Source organism: Xenopus tropicalis, chromosome 2 (assembly GCF_000004195.4).
Source record: "Xenopus tropicalis strain Nigerian chromosome 2, UCB_Xtro_10.0, whole genome shotgun sequence".
Lineage (NCBI taxonomy): Eukaryota > Metazoa > Chordata > Amphibia > Anura > Pipidae > Xenopus > Xenopus tropicalis.
In genome coordinates, this window is record NC_030678.2 from 136,922,081 (window position 1) to 136,943,536 (window position 21,456).

Genomic DNA, 21,456 nt, shown 5'->3' on the forward strand with positions numbered 1-21,456 from the left:
TTTATGTTTGGTGTAACTCAAGAACAGCTGCTAACCATAAGCCGCCTGTGCATTGGCTGACAAAAGCTTCTGACTCTTTGGGGAATCTGTATGGCCACCTTTACAGTGCTGCTCCAGAATCTGGCCAATCTCTGTGTCTGTCTCAGTTTCTGCAATTAACAAAACAGTAATGTTCAAAGTGGTACTGTTCATTTGGCAGTTTAATGATATAGGGGTAGGCACATAATGCAGTAGTCACTGACCGGGTTGTTTTCCCACCTGATCTCCAAGTTTCCATTGAATGAGAAAAGCTTGACTGCACTAGTAGCTGTGCTTTTTTTATCCACAAAACACTTACTGTACTAAATTCATGCTGAGAAAGCACAGCTACTTATGTTTTTCCCATTTAGTTGAATTAGTAGAGGGGTGGGTGGTTTTCACGTACAGGTACAGAATCCCTTATCCGGAAACCCATTATCCAGAAAGTTCCGAATTACAGAAAGTCCATCTCCCGTAGACTCCATTATAAGCATATAATTTAAATTTTTCCTCTGTAATTATGAAACAGTACCTCGTACTTGATTCAAATAAGATATAATTAATCCCTATTGGAGGCAAAACAAGCCTGTTAGGTTTATTCAATATTTAAATGATTTTTAGCAGCCTAAAGTTATGGAGATAAGGAAATATGGAAAGATCCCTTATCCCTAGGTCCCGAGCATTCTGTCTTGCATCCCTCTGTTTATACTTCTCATAAATTCATAGTTTTACTCTTATTCTCTTTTCATAGATCAAATTGGCTTTGTCTTTGATGTCCAGTCCAATACTGTGATGGCCCAAGGGGGATCCTATGAGAATATGAAGGAAAAGGTAACTATAAGTTTGTGTGTCATGTTCACCATGCAGCCCTATGGAATATCATCCTTGCTATTACAAAATATTTTTTTTTTTTTTTTTTTTTTTTTTTTATAGCTTTTCTTGGTGATATGGCTATTGACATAGTAGTATGCTTGCCTCTCCTCATTTTACCACTGACCACATCAGTGCAAGTGATTTATTATGCTGCTATAGGAAACATCTATTTCCAGCTATGAGCCACTTTGTGAATAGGTCTCTATAGACATTTTGTTTTAACAAGATGAGTGGGGGGTTAATCTTGTTCTACGTGTACATAGTTACCATGGAAGGAAAACTTTTCCTAGCATGGCTGCTTAGAAAGCAACAAAAAAAACCCTACAGAACTGTAAAAATGAAGCCTCTTGACAATAGACTTGTCTACTTCTTAATCAGGATCACCTTGAAGAATACTGACACTTTTTGTAAAATTCCTGATATGTCGTCCTCTGGGCCCAAAGTTTTATGAGCTTTTTTTTTTTTTTTTCCAAAAACCTTATTTTTAGAGCTACTGTGGCTCGAAATTCATTAACTCATCAAATACTTCAGGAAGTCTAGTTTCTGCTCACTTCTTTAGGGAAGACTAGCAGAAACATAACTTCTAGCTCTCTTTAGTGACTTGAATCTAGAAGATCAGGCAGTGTAAAATTAAAAATGTCAGCTCACAAATGATGGACCTGATATCCAGGGCATGGTCCTTTTAAACCAAGTCTACTATTTATAAATAAGCTTATTGTATATCCTTTTTATAATTACCAGTATATCCACAGTGCTGTGTAAAAAGTGTGTTGGGGGTGTTTTTGCTTACTATCCAGCAGTGCTTTTCTGTAGGCTGGGGAGAGCAATACTGCTTTCTCTTTGGTTTTGAATTGTGTTAATTTTAGTTGGCTTCAATTACAATACTGGGTTGAGGTTTTGATCCTGTAATGCAGCTGGGGAGTCAGCAGCAATCCAGATACCTAGAGTGCCATTGAACGTAGATGATAAAGAAACATAGCAAAGCTACTGTTCAATTAAGCCATTTCAGCTTATGGCTAGGAGAAAAAGGACTCATTCCTCTGCACTGTAAATCAATATTGCCTATATAATATTTATTTTACGCACTGCTGGAAATCTGTTCTGTTTTAGAACCCTCTGAAGGGACAGTAAATTTGTCCATACATGGGCAGATTTAAACTGCCGTTTTGGATCCTTCAGGATCAAGTAGATAGTGTAAAAGAAGGCATACCTTCCAGCACCTGGCAAGTTGCAGTATCCACTGCAGACAATCTGGCATAGCACAGTGAAGATCACCTGGAACCAATACATGATTGCCAAAAATGTCCCAACACAATACCTGGACTATGCCCACATACTCTCCTTCAGGCAGCAGGGCAGTCAGGAAGCAAAAGCAATACTCAGCAGCTGATTATGTGTGAAGGGACCTAAGGAATAGCTGTGAAGGAACAAACAGATCAAGTGTTGCATAACTTGTGAGAATGGGCAAAGTTCACAGTGCCTGTAATTGGGGTAGAAAACAGTCTCTAAAGAGTGAATAGCCATTTGATCAAAATAACTAATGCCTGCTGTAGGTACCAATCTTTGTCAGTGCTTACAATTCACCAAAGTAATACAGGGCTCAAAAAGGGGTTACTCATTTGTAAGGGTGATAAGGAGTATGTCCTGTTCATCTAGGTGCCTGCAAGCAAAACAAGTGACTTCTCTTGAAGTGACATCACTCAGAGTACAGAGCTGGACAGTCTGCTCTGCCAGTCTCTCCAGTGTTTAATCTACCATTTGCCGTATCAGACATATATTATCTTTTCTTCCCAGATGAGAGGCTTATTTTTACTGGACTGTATATGTACAGAATACCAGGACAACTGGACAAATGTCTCAACCTTAGTAGCCACAAATTCCCTTCTTATATCCAGCTGTAACAGTCTTCATAATATATTTTATGCTGTTTCTCCTTAACTCAGCATCCTATTTCACAGTATTTAATTGTCCCTTTTTAAATACACTGTTATGACCGTTATATTTGTTCCAGGTATGCTTTTCAAGCCTCTATTGACCACATATATGTATTAACACATACATCTGTATCAGTGCAAAATTTCTATCTGGGCAATGTACAGAAATGATTGTGGGCACGTGCAAAAATGTACACGCTGTATCAACCCTATAGCAAAGTAATTGTGGTAAACTATAAATTGCTTGTCCCATTGTTTAGTGCCTTATTGTAGATGTATCATGCCACGCAGTCTTTTATAAAATTACATTTACAAGGTTTAATAGGAGTTATTCTTAGCAATATAACTTATGCTTTTATAGGCTATTTGGATTTTTGTGAAACTTTTGAATTGGGTACAGTATATTTCTTGCCACATATCCCTCTGATGGTTCTATACATAAAATGTGTTTTTACAAAACAGCAGTTTGTTTTACCTTTTTTTTTTTCCAGATCAATGCAGTGAGAGCTGTTGTTCCCAACAAAAGTAACAATGAGATTATCCTTGTGCTCCAGCATTTTGATAACTGTGTAGACAGGACTGTGCAGGCCTTTATGGAAGGTAGGGCAGATCTCCCCTGTTCATTATCATTGCTAAGGTCTTTATGGGTTAAAGAGGTGGTTCATCTCTAAGGTAACATTATGTATGCTATATAATGTCCTAGCAGGTTTGCAGTTGGTCTTTTATAGTTTTTGAATTATTTCCCTTCCTCTCTGACATCTTTCCAGCTTTTAAATGGGGGTCACTGACCCCGGCAGGCAAAACTATTGCTCTGTGAGCTTAGAGTTGTATTATTATTTTTGTTACTTTTAATTCGTTTTCCTTCTACTTAGCCCTTTCAGTCATATTCCAGTCTCACATTAAAACCACAGCCTTGTTGCTAAGGTAAACCATATCCTGGCAACCAGATAGCTACTGAAATACCAAAGCTGGTAGAGCTGCTAAACAAAAAAAATATTAATATCTATACTATAAGTTAATTTAAAGGTGTAAAATCCCTTTAAATAATGCTTTGTGTTGCAGGACAAGGGCAGTACTTGTATTTTAATATTTTATGTTTACATTTGATTCCCCACAAATCTGGATGGCATAATCTCAATGTGCTGATCCATAGGATGATAAATATCAGAGAACATAATTTCTTCCCTAGTGTTTCCTTTTTTCTGTAGGATTTACTAATATAAGATAAGGAGGTAGAACAATTATATCTGTACTACAAATATTGCAGGGTTCTGAAAATAATCTGTATAATGTGCAGAAAGACTCTTCAACACAAGGACATGTACAATCTTGTGTGTGTGTGTAATAATATACACACCCACACACAGTATATATAATCATGTCTTTTATTTTTCTGGAAAACCATTTTATGAATTAGAAGATGCTTCTTTGCTTTTTAATTCTGGCAAACTTCCTAAATGCTTTACATGTGTTTTTTACCCCTTTATATTCATAACATTTCTTTCAACAGGTAACGCTGTGGAAGTGCTGAAAGAGTGGACTGTACTTGGTAAGAAAAAGGTAATGAAGCATAAGTCATATTCACTTTTGGTAATCTATGCATGGGTAAACCACATGTATTTATATTTGTCCCGTTCTTGTTCACATTTTTTCCCTCACCTGTTTGAATATGGTTTCAGAGAGCAGACCCCTTTGCAACCCAAGCCATGCAGGAAATGTGGGCAGCAGCTAAATAAAGAGAGAGACTGATAAACTACAGCAGGCTTTCTTATTTATTTAACACACTAATACAAATTGGCAAAATCTTTCATTCTGGTTATGGTCCAGTGATGCTAAGAGCTGTCAGTTCATATAATGCATTAGTCTTGTTTTAATATTTTTGGACAGATTTGTTTTCCCTTGCACATTCCTTTTTATAATATATGTCTTGTTTGTGTCTTGTCACTCAGAATAAGAAGAGGAAGGCTAAACCTAAAACAGAGGCACTTGCACCCAGTGCCACAGCAGATGCTGGTAAAATAGCACCTGGTGATGGAGAACAGAATGCCTCCTTCCCTGAAAAGGGTGGGGTAAACGGATACCACCTCAATGGCTCTACCATTGATACAGAGTCTGTTGACTCTCTTAGTGAGGGCTTAGACACGCTTTCCTTAGATGCCAGAGAGATTGAAGACTCTGAGCCCACCACCCCGGATGTGTCCGATACCCCAGGTAAAAAGATTTTATCTGTCTGTAAACATACTTACCAATGCCTACTTCTGAATTTGATTTGTATACATAATCTTTGCCTTGCACTGTGAACCCCTGGGTGGTAAATTATAATGCTAGCCCTGTGTTTCCCAACCTCTTTCTACCATGGTTCTCCATAGTGGGTAGTATTGGAGGCTCGGCATGCACTTGCTGGATGTTGTAAACTGAAGTGTGTTTCTACTTCGGCTGCTATATGTATGTCCCAATGAAAAAGCTAGTTTCTAGGAGACAGAAATCTTACAAGCAGGACAGAATGTAATTTCATCAGAGAAATTACCAAGTTAAGGGAATCTGTTCCCTGGCATTTCTGTGTAAATATCTCTAAGGTGGATGGTCTAAGATTAGAAACTTTTAAACTATGCGGCGATCGATTGATTGAGCCTAGCCTTCCTTCTGTATAGGAAGGAGTCAGGCTAGGCTCGATCAATTGATTGCCGCATAGTGGACGCTTCCCCTGATACTTACCCTGCATCACCGTATCGGCCTTTCTTCAAAGCCAAGTTTTAACAGGTATTTTGTACTGAAGCATTCAAAATAATAAATGGTGTGCAGGATAGGGCAATTATTGGGACAGGGTAGAATAGATTTTTTACTGTGTTACTTTAAGTTACTTTTAGTGTTTCCTTTAACTTGACATATTATTTTGCTGCCATGTGCATATAAATGTGCTGGAGGAAGTGATATAGAAAGAAATAAAGGTGGAGGAAGATGCACGTATGAGTATAGCATTTGTATTGTTTATGTGCAAAGGTGGAGATGATGATCTGCAGCCTGAAAATTTTCAGTAGCTCAATTGTGAACTTCAGCCACTTAGTCAACAAGTTTCATTGGGCACATTTAATGCACATTGGCTGCATTTGTGCACTTCATAAATTAAAGTAAAATGAAGAACTATTTGTCTAGCTTAACATAATAGCATCAGTAACCACTAGTAACAGTCTTAATTATCCTTTGCTTTTCAATATTTGTCCCCTAGGCTTTGAACGTAAGCAAAAAGCCATTTAGAAAATGAGAGGAAACACCTAACACACAGCTTACTGGAGAATGCAGGCTTTATTGAGTGAAATGTGCATCAGCCCTTGCCCTCTCTATTTTTTTGGGGGGAGGGGGCATGGTGTTTGTACACTTTAGTCAAATCAGTAATTTTTACTTTTATTCATACAAGTATATGCGTTGTATTCATTTTATTGCAGGAACTTCATTTGCTTGAAGCCCAATACATCTTTGGCTTGTATGTATTTAAATACAAAAAACAAATCTGTTTTTGCAGCTTCTACATTCCAAAATGGCCGGCCAGAGTTGGATTTGAAACTCACTGCCTCTCACCTGCCTCAGAGTTCCTCCAGCAAAAAAGCTCCATCTGATCATAGGCACAGCAACAAAGCACGCTCAGGAAGCTTATCAAGCTCCCAGTCTTTGGCATCATCAATAGCAGACGATGTCCCTTCGTCCTCAGGATCTAAAAAGCTTGGTAAGCACAATGTTCAACACCATCACTTTTTAGTATCAATAAAGGCATTGAAAAGTGCAAGTATTGTATTTCCTCTCAGGTTTTTATTTCCATATATTTTTATAGTGAACAGGCTTTATTTACCCTCCTGGAATGCAGGCAAATTAGACATCCTTTTGGGTAAGCGTAAAGTGGTTGTGATATAAAACATTGGTTGTAAGAGTAATGGCATTGGGTCTATTCTGCTGCAAGACAAAACACCCCAATGTTTTTGCATAGCAGCACATTAGAATGGCTGTGTCCATGTCAGTTGAGTCCTGTTATATATTGCATGATCGTGTTACGCAAAAGGTATATTAGGAAGTGCAGGTTCCTAGGACATATATTTATTTTCAGATATTGTTTATCTTAAACTTGATGGAAGTTTTTTCAAATGACAAGGTAAAAGGAGAGACTGCAGTAATTTTAGATAGTTTCACTCCGGTTTAATCTAAAATGAGACCCAATGTTAGTTCAAATTGCATGTTTTGCGAGTCACAACCATTCTCAAGAATGCCCAGTTTGCCTGTTTCCATTTGAATTCATGAAAAAGAATTATTAAATATTTCTTGTTTCAGTTTGTCTTTTTGACTATAAGGCATGTCTATAACACACATCGATATTTTCAAAGGACCAGGTAACAATTTCTTATTTTACAGGCGCCAATATAGAGAAGTCAGTAAAGGATCTTCAGCGGTGTTCTGTTTCTCTTGCACGTTATCGCATAGTGGTGAAGGAAGAAATGGATGCCTCTATTAAAAAGATGAAGCAAACCTTTTCTGAGCTGCAGAGCTGGTATGTGTCAATAGTTATAGTATTTCTATGACAACTTCATTTAATCTTTTACTAACTTATTGCAAGTTGGACTGTACTGTGTTCGTAAGTAACAGGTATAAAACAAATCAACATGTTGGTTGTGGGGCAATCATTGCTGTTTATTGGGTAGGGCTGGAGCTTACAGCATTTATTGTGGACACTAAAGGTGGCCATCACGGAAAGATCTGCTCTTCTGGTGAGGTTGCCAAACGAGCTGATCTTTTCCCAATATGCCCACCTAGATGTGGACGATATTAGACTGATCTTATTGTTTGGCCCGAGGGCTTGGTCCATTTGCAGCTTTTATAAGCCTGTGTATGGCCACCTTTACTCTGAGACGCTTCCAAGCATTTTATATATAGGACTTTTTTTTTAATCTGGAAAAAAAATCCCCAAGAAGGTGCCATCTTTACATTAAAAGAACAAGCCAAGTCAGTAACACATTTTATAGAATTGAGAAGAAAAAGCCAGAAGTATAATAATGTTTTCCTCTTTAATATTTTCATTAGACATAACAGAGAGAAAATAGAAAGAAAGAATGGTACAGTGGCCCTTTGTTTTCCAAGTGGTCCGGTATAAGTGAAGCTGTTTGTTTCCATTCTGTCTCCCTGTGTTTCGTTTCTTGCTATCTGTGTGCAGTGAGTGATTCAGGAAACTAACCTTGGCCTGTTTGTTTTACACACTTGTTACAGTGGGACTGCATCATACAAGGGAGTGTTTTTGACCCATAATAACCTCCACTTCTTCATACTGTAGACAGTTGAAACAAAACAAATTGTTAACCCCAGATACCTATGAACTAAGAAATTCCAGCCTGCTGTAACTTTAGTGGTGCAAGTTATAATGTATATATGGAGCCCATAAAGCTCTATTTTCTTAGATCATACTATAGTAATTGGAAATACCGATAGTAAGTAAAAATCTTTGCACCTGATACTGGAGGTCATTCCATTTGTGTAAACAAGCCTAGCACCATTTATGCATGTAGTGCTTTTACCTACTAGATTTATATAAACCCTTCAGTGTTCTGGCAGAGAATAAATGGTTTCTTGAGGAGTCTTTTTGTTATTAATTTGCTAATATTACCTTGTATTGTATTGCCTAGAAGTTAATGGCACATTAGCCCATGAAGAAACTGAATTGCGAGTCACCCTGCTTGGTCCCCCTGTGCTAGTGGCATTCAATTTCTTATCCAGAATACACCTGGGCGCAAGGAGAATATGTTTGTGAAACTGATACCATCATGTAAATGAACCTGAAAAACACATGTGCAAACCTGAAAGATTTATGTAAGGCTAAATTAGTCTTTAACCAGCTACAAAGAACAGTTCATGTAAGCAAGGCAGAGGGCTGTAGGTTTTGCCACACAGTCTAAATATATATATTTGACTATTACCATCTTGGTCTGGATAATCATCAGTTATCTTATTAGCCCATGTGTGGGGACTATCACTGGATAGTCCCCACACATGGGCTAATAAGATAACTGCCCAACTGATATAGCTGACCAAAAATTAGCCATATATCTGTTGGGCAGAAGACGGCTTCCTCCTTACAGGTCTCCATAGCCCCAGCAAAGTTTCACTGTTTTGCCGACATCTGTTCGCAAGCTTTGTCTGGACAATGTTACTCACTGATCCCTAATACATGCTTATGGGGTGGCTTTGAAAGTACATGGATTTTTCATGAGTGTTTGAAGGTGGCTTGTAGTATTTCTGTCAGAGTATTACATGCTTCAGTATATATTTGCAAGTTTAATATAAGCCATAGTCCAATGTGCCTGCCTTTTAACTGTGTTTGTCTTTCTAAAAGAGAACTAAAACATCAAGCTTTGCCTCGAAAGGCTACAGACTGGCCAAGATATGAATGTATTCATGTTATATTTAACTGCCTAAATGTCAGTCTCATTTTCAGTGCATAAATGCATGTACTGTGAATGAGAACCAGGAAACTCAGATCCGTATGGTGGAGGGGAATACAGAACTACTTCTTCCAGCTGCTTTGGGCCAGTGCCAGCTGGAACCTCCCTCAATAAACAGCAAAGGAATCACTCTTTCTTGCGCTACAGACCGGATTTCACAGCAACATTATTCCAGAAAGTGTGTTTGTCTGCCCTTTTATACACAGAGAAAACAATAGCAGTGTGTTTTATTACATAATTAAGGTTCTTATTCCTATATTGAACTAATAAATGAAATGCCATTGTGCCTCTGGCATGGCTAGACTATGGCAAGACTTGCCACAACTCAACTTTCCTTGCTTGCTCCTTTAATTCCAGTTTGATTATATGAGAATGAATCCTCCATCTTCTAAGGCTGATATCGGACGTGGAATACACCCTGCTACTGTAAATGCGTCCTACCTGTGCCTGCCCCCTAATGAATGATATACGCTCGGGTGCAGGCACATGTAGCATAAAGAATGCAAAGTCTCGCGTTTTTATGCGTATTTCAGCTACATGTGCCTGCACCCGAGCATATCTCATTCATCGATAACAGAATATATGCATTTACTCTGCTATAGCTAGTCCATGTATTCTTATGAAAATGGCCATATGTTCTGTTATTTATTAGCTTGCATACATATAAAGAGTGACTATAATGTCATTGCACCAGCAGTAGCGGATGTTACTGTTCCTACAACATTCATTTATTTGTTATACAAAAGGCAAATTGTAGTTTTATGGGACTGTGCAAGTGGATGCGCTAAAGTTATTGTTTGACTCCAATTCCCAGCATCCCCTGCAGCTCACTTGGCATGTACAGTATGCCCATCGGTACTAAGCCAAGTTAAGTGGATTCCCACTATGATTGTGCCCTTTTCCTATCCTGGTTTTCTGGGGGTGACCTTTTCCCCAAAATACTAGCTGTAGAATAGTCCACTGGCGGGATTGTTCTGGCACGGTCCTGTCATCAACCCAACCCAATACTTTGGGACCATTTCAAAAGGTAGGGAATGATGCAGCATTCTGGAAATATAAGCTTGTGATGGGATATCATGGGGCTCTGTTGAGCCAAGGTGCACAGCAGCCCTATGCTGTAATATGATTTAAAATTAGCCATTGTAGTTGCCTGCCTTGGGTAAACTAGGAATCCTTAATGGGGCTCAAGTAAACCTACCTGAATTTTGAAACATTGTTTTAAGGGATCGTGCATTTAAACTTCTAGTTTTTTTTGTTCATTTTAATCTTCTGAAACTAACATTTACCAGGCACAATAAGTGAATGAAGATTTGGTTGCACCATTCAGTGAAGTGATACGTAACGATCCCAAGGAAAAGGCATTGTCCTGTTCTCTCTGGGTGCAAGTGAATGGTACCTCTTCACGGATCATGACTTTCATTACAAATCTGGCAGTGCTAGCTTGGAGAGCTATTTTGAGTCCGTGTCTTGGGCTTTATAGATTTGTTTTTCCGCCTAGATCCCAGATAAGTATCACGTTTTTTTTTAATGAAGATAGAAAGAGCTCAGCAATGTATATTTACCCACAAGGGATGGGGTGATGCCACCTATTAGCATTTTTGTTTTACCTTGGAGAGGCCCTGTTTTTTTTATTAGATTTGCTGTCAAACCATTGGTACGTTTGCTAATGTATAGTGATCACATGTGCATGTCTGCTATGCCCAGCATTTAGATGGTAGCTACTAGCTCTGATACATAAAAGCTGTAGTCTGCGATTTCTGGGTTTTGCTGCTTATCCTGGTTATTTCTTAAGATGGCCATACACGTAGCAATAACGATCTTTCGTGCGACCGTTGGTCGCACAAAAGATCGTTCCAACACTTCACTGACGTTCAGGGCTGAATCATCAAATATGGAGGTAGAAACAATAGAAATTCTACCTCCACCTGCTGATTCAGCCCTGAACGTAGATTTTGCTTGGGCACCATCAAAATCTTTTAACCTGGCCAATCGACGAGACGACCGATATCCGCATAACCGATAAGCTGTGTAGATTTGTCACTGTTTTTTACCTTTTCTCCTGATTTCCATCTTGAATTGCTGCCCCCATGGCTACACAGCAGTCTTGCTGATATATAACCTATAGCCGTCTTTCTGAAGATAACACAAAACTTTCTACCAGGGCAACAGTACATTTTATTCTAGTTACATTAGAAAATGTTCATTTTTGGTGTTACTGCTCCTTTGAGCGCTCGGTATCCTTCCAGTGAGAGGCAGAGGGCGCTAGAGGGTAACTGCTGGTGTTGCACAGCTGGTCAATCCATTTGCCTTGGTTCTGATTGCAAGTGATTTGTTTTACTGTTTTCATCAGGGCTTTCATTAACTATCATCTCCTATGTTCTACATGTGCTTGTGTAAATAACCAACTCTTATAACAAATGTATGGGCATGGCTATTTAGTCGCATTTTTTCCAGTTCCCAGTCTAAAAGAAAAAAAATGTATCACACGAATGTAACACTGGTTATTGCTGTGCAGAAATGTGGGTTTTTCAAGCATTGTCACCTGCTGGATATCCCCCTTCTCAATGCCTTTTATCTTCTGTTCTCTCCTGCAGCCTGATGGACCGGGAGGTGGCACTGCTTGCAGAAATGGACAAGGTCAAAGCAGAAGCAAGTAAGGACTTGTTCAGCACTGTCATTCAGTAAAAATGTTATATATTTTAGTTCTTGGCTAGTAAGTTGATTATAGCTGCTACTAAAATCTCTGTTATATATTCTATTACATGGGGTGATATTAACCCCTTAGCCATGCCTTTATTGCTTTGAAGATTTATAGCATCACTTAACTTGCTATTAAGCAAATATTTTAATATATTTAGAATATGGAAGTAATGCGTTGCTGCTGAAATTCTGTGAGATGCAGATGACATTTTCTCTACTTGAATACAAGGTTTTTTGAGCATGTCTGTTTCTGTTTGTTACCTTATTGTGTAGTGGAAATCTTGGACAGCCGACAGAAAAAGGCAGAGGAGCTTAAGAAACTGACAGATGTGGCTGTGCGCATGTCTGAAGAGCAGTTAGCAGAACTTCGAGCAGATATCAAGGTAATTATGCTGTATGCATTTTTGTGTACATTTTGTATTGATTTAACAAACTAAAAATTGTTAAAATTCCATTTCACTAGATCAATAATGGAGCAATCTATCCTATGTACGATTAGCTTCTATGTTTATATTTATAGATTTTAGATGTTGGTTTCCTCTCCTATATATCTGATACACATACAGGAAAAATATAACTACTGGCTAAAGCTTAACATACAAACCTAAATTTGGTTGGGCAGTATGGCAAACTTTGACCATACTTGCCTAACTGTCTTGACATGTATACCAGGTCCGGGTTCTGTTTTGACAGACCATCTTGAAATTGTATTGCTTTGCAGATGATTGGCTAGATTGCCAGTGCACCATCTCAGCAGTTGCATGGTTTATTGACTTGTACTATTTAACATAAATGGCGTGCCAAAGATAAATGTTAATGTTAAAACACAAAAGCTTAGTCTTCTTACAGATAAGAAGATCTTCCAAATTTAGGGAAAATATTTTTGCTGAATCATTGTTATATGTTTTGCCTCATACTTTGTGCTGCTGGCCTGTAGGGACCTGGTCATAGCAAAATATTAGTTCTGGAGGCTAGTGAACAATGCATTCCACCAGAGACACCATGTAACTGCCTACTCCTATTAAAGGGACAGTTGGGGTTCACAAAATATTCCCTTACTTCCCCCTGATAATCATAAGACATTTACGTATACTCATTTTTTTTTTTATTTTAACTGCCTTTTGGTACTTGTACAGAGAGCAGCATTCATAAGTAGCTGCCTAGTTGAATGCAGAGGACACTTCTGTAGAATAATGAAGCAGTGTCCTTTAAAAGGAGGGCAGAATACCCTAACGCAATACCAATATCTGTTTTACTGCTTCTTTTATTTAGACAGAGGTTTCATCCATCAGTCTTCCACATAAGTTTGTAATCCTTCTGTCTCAATTTAACATTCAAGGCTTGGTAATAAATAATAAAATGTGTATTTTCTGTCCTTTACAGGAATAGTTAGAGCTATATAACTTGAATAAGCAGTGACAATGTATGCACAGTTTGCCATTTAGAACTCATTTATTTTTTCTTTGTTAAATTAAGCATTTTGTTAGTGAAAGGAAATATGATGAGGAATTGGGTCGAGCCGCTCGCTTTACTGCAGATTTAGATTCCCTGAAAAAAAGTGTTGAATCTTTTGGTCAAGGTAAGCATGCATCCTTGTAGGTAATCTATTGATGCTGTCACACTTCCCACTGCGAATGTGAACTGTATCCCAAATAACATTTTAATGTAAATTAAAGTTTGATGGCCTTTTCTATATGTCTGTAAAAGCTACAAGCATTTACTAGTTTTCTCAAAGAATTAGGTAAATGGTTCTGCAGTAGAGGTAAATACCAGTAAAGAGAGAATGAATCTGTATCAGCGAATCTATGCATAATTCTAAACAGTTACCGCCTACCTGTCCTCCACATGGGTGCTCAGCACAGACATACCGCTGCCTTCCTGCCTTCTTGTAAATGAATGCAATACTTAGACCTGTGGGTTGCACAAGTTTAGTCGGTGGCCTCAAAACAGACCATTTGCTGAGCAGTGCTGTGGTGTGCAATTAGTGCCAATGCCAATACATTTACTGAGCAGTCAGAGGTTATATAGGCCATTATTTGCACCCTACATCACTGCCAGATTGTTTTAGAAGACTTGTGTTACTTTGGTTAAACGCAAGGAGACACAGGGTGCAATTACACCAGGCCGATATACACCTGGGCCAGCAACCCATGGCAATTACATTTTTGCTTTTACTAATTTACTTGCAGCTTTTTGTATTGTTTTATTTACAGATACATTTTGGCCTGGTCCTACATGTCACTGTTTTTTCTTAGCAGTCAAAACCACAATAAAGGAACGGGCACACTGACTTCCTTATGGTTGCTATCACCCCTACAACATTTATTCGCAGACAAAACAATAGTGCTTTCAGGGGCAGACCATTTCCTCAGGTGCAAAATTATAATGTCTTTGTTAGGGTTTTTTTTAATTAGATTTTAGAACTGGGACTGAACATTTTGCTATAATGACACATTTAAGTAGCAATATCCTGATAGAGTATGGGGCTTCTACAAATGGTATGTATTAAACGCCTTTGTAAATAAAAACAAACCAGTATATAGACATAATCTTGTGTTTTTTCAGTCACTGTATGCAGCAAACAAACTGGTTTCTATTCATTTATGCTGAAATGGTAGGAAGCATGCAAGTGTGTAGTTGCTGGAGGTTTTCTTATCACTTGTTAAATAATAATGACTGCACACTGTGCCTGTTGTTGATTATCTTTCAGTTTCCCACCCAAAGAACAATTATTCTGTTCGCTCCCGTTGCTGTTCTCTCACAAGTCCTAGTGACACCTCTGCTCCGTCCACTCCTGAGCTTTCATCAACCTCCAGCATATCCTCAGCCAACAGGAAGCCTGTGTCTGCAGTAGAAGCCACAACAGCGTCCAACCATTATGGCACCCGTCCAGTCCAGCCACCTAGACAAGTATGTAATCTTATTTCGAAGAAAAAAAATGTTAGAAATCATTGCAAATTGGTCTGTTAAATCTTATTGTACCAAGATATCCAGGAAAGATAAAATACAAAATGTTCTTGACAGAGGTAAGTTTTATGATGTACCCCTGTCTAGTCTGGAATATCTGGTCTTTGGAGTGATGTAGAATCCTGTGTCCTGTACTGTACTTCACTATAATTTACCCTGTTTTTAAAATTTGCTTCTCAGGGTTTTCCAATGAACAAGAGACAAGGGCAGGGCTTGAGACCTCAAGGCCCACGACAAAACTATCACAACAACATGAGATACGATAGCGGCAACAGGAACCGTAATGCTTCATGGTATCATTCCAACCCTCGAAACCAGAGCTTTCAGTCACAAGGCCCACGTCAGCCCAGTGACAAAACATCTGCTCACCCCTCTGGAATGAATGGACCCACTGCCACTTCAGAGTCTGCCCATACAGAAGTCACACAATCTGATACCAAGGCACTACCACAGCGCAAACCGAGGCCGAATTTAGCTTCTGCATCCTGAAACAGGAAGAGCACCTAGCCTCTAGTCTGCACTTTCGATATAAAATTCCATAACTTGACTTTAGAGAACTGTTATTAACAAAGAGAAACGTTTACAGCCAGCTGTTCCATGCCACTGTTTTCCTTTCTTTGTCTTCTCTATATACCTTGCATTACCTTGTCTATTTCTTCACGTTAGTTTTCATTCAGTTCATTGCTTTAACAGTAAGCTCTTTAACAAATTTCTATATTATCTCTATATTGCTATATTTCTCCATATTTACTGTAAGTGCAGATGGAGTAGACAAGGTTATTCCTATTGCAGTGAATGGAAAATCAGATGTTTCGGCTATACTATCTTCTTCAATTCCTTTTTTTTTTTTTTTTTTTTACTTTGTAGTTCCCTCTAACAAAGTTCATGGATACCTGGCTACCATTGCTTCTTAAGTTAGTTTAGTAAAACCTGACTCATCAGATGTTATTTGGGATTAATCATTTTTTGCTGTTGGTAATCCCAATGTTACTTTTGGCTCATATATTATTTTATATATATACACACATATATATATATATAATAAAATAATATGTGCCTCACCCTTCACTTTCTCCAGTCTTCAAAGTGCCTTGTTTTTTGTACTGGTGTCTGCAAGGTTTTCTTATTCCCTTTCTCTTATTCCCTTTCTCTTTCACATTCCTCTGAAAGCCTTCCTCAATTTCCTCCACTTAAGCCAGAAAGTCACACTGTTGGTGGGAACACAATGTAATAGAGACAGATCTACTATCTACTCTCAACATCAGCACGCTGAATAATAGAGAGAAAGAACTCTGTACCAGTAGTGAAGAAACAAATAGCAACCACTTTACAATTTACCTTTTAAATATTTGGTTAGCTTGTTCATTTAGAAGGCCAACAATGTCTGATACAGGATCAGGTCGGAATGTTTTGTTCTGGCTGAAAATGTATACATTTCACTTTCCAACCTCTTACTGCTCAGGAACAGAAGCATTGTAAAATACATATGGAGCCAAATTAAGTCTCTCTTCTTCCTTTCTTGGTCCTTTTGCCAAGCAAATGTGTGCGTGGACCAAAGAGTAACGTTGCGCTGTCCGTAGTTGACTGCAAAGGGCCATTGTGGCTGCACATTTCTCTAGGATCCTTTGAACAACCCTAAGGCAGTGCCCTGTTCCTGAATGCTCCAAAGATGCAACTTTCACCAATGTTCATGTCTCTGTTTTCTCTTTACAACGTTTGGGGGAAATATGTATGTTTCTGTTTTTATTTTCACATTGCCACCCATACATTAGGAGTATATGCTCCAAGAGCTTTTGGTTTTGTACTATCCAATGCAAAGCAAGATTCAGTGCAACAAAATGCAGAATTGGGTTGCCTGTGCGTAAGAATGTACCCTCAGGGCGGTATACTTCCACAGCAATGGTGGCTCTAGTTACAGATAGAATCGAAGCATTTTAGTAATGTCTTCTTCATGCATATAATATAACAAAACATGTTTTATATATTAGTAATAAAATGACACCCGCAGTCTAGAAAGGGTTATAATCCATTATCTACAGTTGCCATAGAGATGAAATTGTTTTTGCATCATAGTACTATTGCTCTGTCAGGAATTAAATACCATGAACGTGGATCCTGTCCCTTTAACTATATTATTATGAAGATATACCTGTAGTGCTGTAATCCAATATTAAAGGGACGTTCTGGTTTTGGGAATAGGTGGCTTTCTATGTTTATTGCCTACCTAGTCAGGAGACTGTCCTTATTAATCTATAACTTGAATTTCTCGAGCAATATAACCAGGGAAACAAAATGGTGTGTGTGTGATAACTGGGAGTTTAGGTGCTCTGTGGCAATTATGGGAAAGCAATAATGTGGCTTGTCATGCAAGGAGCTTCAGACACCACTAAAGTAAATAGCAGACTGGATGGAGGGTTCCAGTGTGTGTGTTTACCATGTTAAAGTTTTATCATCTGAAGAGTTAACTTTATCTCAACCTGAAAATGATCTGTAATATTTGTTTAGATAAGAATTGCAGTAATTTAATGTTATGTTATAAATATAATATGCCCTTCTCGTATAGAAAAAAATGGCAAGATTTCATTTTACCTCCTTCTATTCCTATGGCTGTAGCTGCTTATATAATGAAAAAAAATATTAGGCATGATTAGCAGTTCTTATCTAAAATACACTTGCTTTCTTTAAAGGCCAGGAAAATAAGAAAAGAAACAAAAGAATTGAGCTGGCTACACATGGGTCCGGGCACACAGCTGCCTGCTCCCTAGCCCAGTTCTGCTGATCTGCACTAACCAGTACAGCTTTGGATTGTACGCAGGTACAAGGAGCAGAGGTCAGCCCAGAAACACAAAAGACATTTTTGGGCTGACCTCTGCTCTGTGTGACTTCATGCAAGCAGAAGCTGTATTTTTTAATGCAGATTAACAGAGCGTGTGAAGGTGGTGGATCCATTTCAGTCTGGGGAAAAAAAACAGCTTTAAAAGAGTAGCGGAGCCAATGTCCTTCTGACCAATATCTGCCCAAAATGAGATTGGGTTGGTTTAAAAATCCCATTGGGGTGAGGAACACACTGGCTTGTTGATGACTTTACCAGATGCCTGTTTTACTACACTGTGATCTGTCAGTTTGGCTCTTGGGCCAGACAATCGGATCAGCCCAGTATCACCTACCTCAAGGTGGGCATACCTCTAAAAGATCTGTTTCCAAATGAGAGGAGCTGTACGTGTAGCTTTAGCATGATATAGAGAAGCAGAGATCAATGTGAAATTTTTAGGCTGATTTCCAGTTTCATTCTGCTCTATGTAGTTGCACGTAGGTGGAAGCTGTGATTGTCAGCTTCAGGGTATGCTGAGCAAATGCAAATGATGGTACTTTGGGAGAGAAGTTTCCTGGAATCATTATTTGTAGGGCCAGAGTTGCAGTAAGTATTAGACATTGCAAGAGGAAAAAAAAGCCAACATAAATATAGTTTTGGAGCTATCTTGGTTTCAGTATGTACCTGTCAAGGAATGGCTGAAAAGGGGACTGATTATAGTGGTTGGCCTAAAGGGATACCCTACATTTTTGGGAGATTTGCAGCCCATGCTAGTGCAGACATATTGGGGACAACAAATCTCCTTGTGTGTCATGTCTCATTGCTGAAAATGGGAATTCCTTACCCACACCCACAGCTTCCACTGATATACAGAAAGTGTCAGTGTGAACACTTATTCCCCCGTGACAGCGCAGGAGTCACAGATAAATGGATATAGATTTTACAAAAAAAATAATAATAAAAGTCATTTTCCACTAGTCCTGAGAGGGTTTTTTTTTTTTTAAGCCAAAAGGGAAGGGAGGTAACTTTTTTTTTTTTTGTATATTTCATATCACCTATTCACGTGCTTCCTACCATTTTTATTTCAATATTTTATTTTTATAAACTCCCTAAAAGATGGATCAATAACAATTCTTCACCTTTTGGATTCACCTGTGAGGAAATATATAGCAGATGTCACAATAGGCAACTTCCATGGAGCAATTAAAGAGAAGCGATGCTTGCAGCCCTCTGTGGTGCTAGGCCATTGTTCCATTCAGAGAAACTGATCACATAAGGTAGTGGTTGTCAAACTTTTTCAAGTCCCATCTTATTCCAAACTTTTGGACAGGCCCCCCTTAGTATAGATACTGGAGATTTTTGATGTATCATTGATTTAGTCATCAAATCAAAATCAGAATTTCTAGGAAGGCAAATACATATACAAAAATCTTGCCCTAAGTGAGACGTGGTGATGCGTATGCCTTTCCACCAGCAATTATTGCAGATTGGAAGGTGCTTTTGAGAGATTAGCCACCACGGTAACTAATCTCCCCGTTAAACATAAACCTAAGGGCTCTGGCACACGGGGGAGATTAGTCGCCCGCGACAAAACTCCCTGTTCGCGGGCGACTAATCTCCCCGAGTTGCCTACCCCTGCCATCCCACCGGCGAACATGTAAGTCGCCGGCGAGATGGCAGACTCGCGAGTCTTTTTCGGCGATTTGCGCGAAATCGCGCCGCCGCATCTGCCATCCCGCCGGCGACTTACATGTTCGCCGGTGGGATGGCAGGGGTAGGCAACTCGGGGAGATTAGTCGCCCGCGAACAGGGAGTTAATCGCGGGCGACTAATCTCCCCCGTGTGCCAGAGCCCTATGGCTAGACTGGAACTTTTTTTTAAAAAAAACATTTGCTTCACTTCAAGCTTTCCCCTAGTTTTTTGTAATTAAACTACTACCTGGTTGCTAGGGATACTGGGATCCCAACAAATGTACCCATTTTTTTTTTGTCATTCAAACTACTACCTGTTTGCTAGGGATACTGGGATCTAAGCAAAGGTTGACATTTAAATTACAAGCTAGATATATACAGAGCAAAACGTGTATAAATGTGGCAAAGGATAAACACGTTCAACACCGCTGGGGAAGGTTTGCTCACTGTTCGCTTGGGTTATAAGCTCGAGAACTGTTTGTGAAGTTTCAAACAAGGAAATTAGTTTAGTGGCACCAGCTTACAACACAGCCTGTTTATAATGCTGAGTAAAATAAATGGTGAATTTTGCCATCCAAACACAAGATTTTATCCATTACTTGACATAAGTTCAGGTGAAAGGAAAAATGCGTTAAAAAAATGATGCTGTTTCTAACATGGTGAAGCCTGCTGATGTCTGGCAAATTTTGTTGCCGTTTAGTACACAACAAATAGGTCCCCAACTGTTTGTATGAGTGCCTCCCAGTGGGTTTAAATGATGGCATAGGAGGAGGCACAAATTAAACTTACTGAGAGGCCATTCACACATCCAGCTTTATGGCTATTAGGTTTTATACATCCAGGCCCTGACTCTACAATTTTTAATAGTGGTAAGTGGTAAGTCTGATGTAAATGGACTTGCTGGATATCTAGAAGACATTTTATTTTTCATCTTTCTCTAGTTCAACTGAGTGGTCATAAATCCCCAGTATTTTAAACACTCAAGGGCAGTGATCCCCAACCAGTGGCTTGGGGGCAACATGTTGCTCACTAACCCCTTGGTTGTTGCTCTCAGTGCCCCCAAACCAGGGAGTTATTTTTGAATTCCTGACTTGGGGGCAAGTTTTGGTTGAATAAAAACAAGATTTCCTACCAAATAAAGCCCCTGTAAGCTGATATTGTGCATAGAGGCCCCTAATAGCCAATCTTAGCCCTTATTTGGCTCCTCCATGAACTTTTATGGTGCTTGTGTTGCTCCCCAAGTCTTTTTACATTTGATTGTGGCTCACGAGTAAGAAAGGTTGGGGATCCCTGCTCAAGGGTAATACAGTCACCAACATCCAATCGCAATGGTTCCAATTAACACAGGTAGGTGTCATGGTATCATGTACCTGCAAGCCCTCCCTCACATTGTTTCTATGTATCTAAGTGATGGATTCTGCTTTGCAGAGAACCTATGCACCACCCATTATGGAAAGCAGAGGGACTTCACAATGGAACATAGTCTGGTCAGGGGTTGTGTTACACTGTGAGCTTAAGAAGGTAGGTGAGCTGTCCCCCTTAGCACACATAATATCATGGTTTCCTTTCAAGTATGTCTGTGTAAAAAAGATATATCTAGAAATTCTGATAGTCTTTATGCATATTTTCTACATAACCCCAACTGAATGAGCTCATATCTCACTTATAACTGAGAAATATGAACCTGTGAAGCATTTTGAATGGGAACTCCACCCAAACACAACTTAAGAAAACATAATTTGAAGCAACATAGAAATATACAGCAGTTAAAAAAGATGCAGCCTTTTCATGATTTGTATGTAATATATGGTTTGGAACAGTTACCTAAGCCTGACCCCCTGTTCTCCTACTGACTACTTTGAGACTCAAATAAAATGTAACAGTACTCGACTGTCAGCCTGCCTCCTCTAAATCCCACAATTTTCTGTATATGTGATGTCAATAAGGAAAGGAACATCATGCAATGTATTGTGGGTTATGTAGTT

At 39.0% G+C, this 21,456-nt stretch overlaps 1 protein-coding gene across 4 annotated transcripts in view; it reads left to right on the plus strand.

Moving 5' to 3' along the window:
* spats2 (spermatogenesis associated, serine rich 2) overlaps positions 1–18,274 on the plus strand; it is a 53,581-nt gene extending 35,307 nt beyond the window's left edge. For 3 of the 4 annotated variants that reach the window (XM_012956669.3, XM_031895811.1, XM_031895812.1), the window contains 11 exons: positions 770–849; positions 3,317–3,425; positions 4,336–4,385; positions 4,775–5,036; positions 6,346–6,546; positions 7,224–7,359; positions 11,896–11,954; positions 12,275–12,384; positions 13,478–13,580; positions 14,712–14,911; positions 15,149–18,274. In XM_012956669.3, coding sequence (XP_012812123.1) covers positions 811–849; positions 3,317–3,425; positions 4,336–4,385; positions 4,775–5,036; positions 6,346–6,546; positions 7,224–7,359; positions 11,896–11,954; positions 12,275–12,384; positions 13,478–13,580; positions 14,712–14,911; positions 15,149–15,457 — 1,578 coding nt within the window. In that variant the 5' untranslated portion in view covers positions 770–810 and the 3' untranslated portion in view covers positions 15,458–18,274. 4 annotated transcript variants of the gene reach the window in all.
* The last annotated feature ends 3,182 nt before the right edge of the window (positions 18,275–21,456 follow it).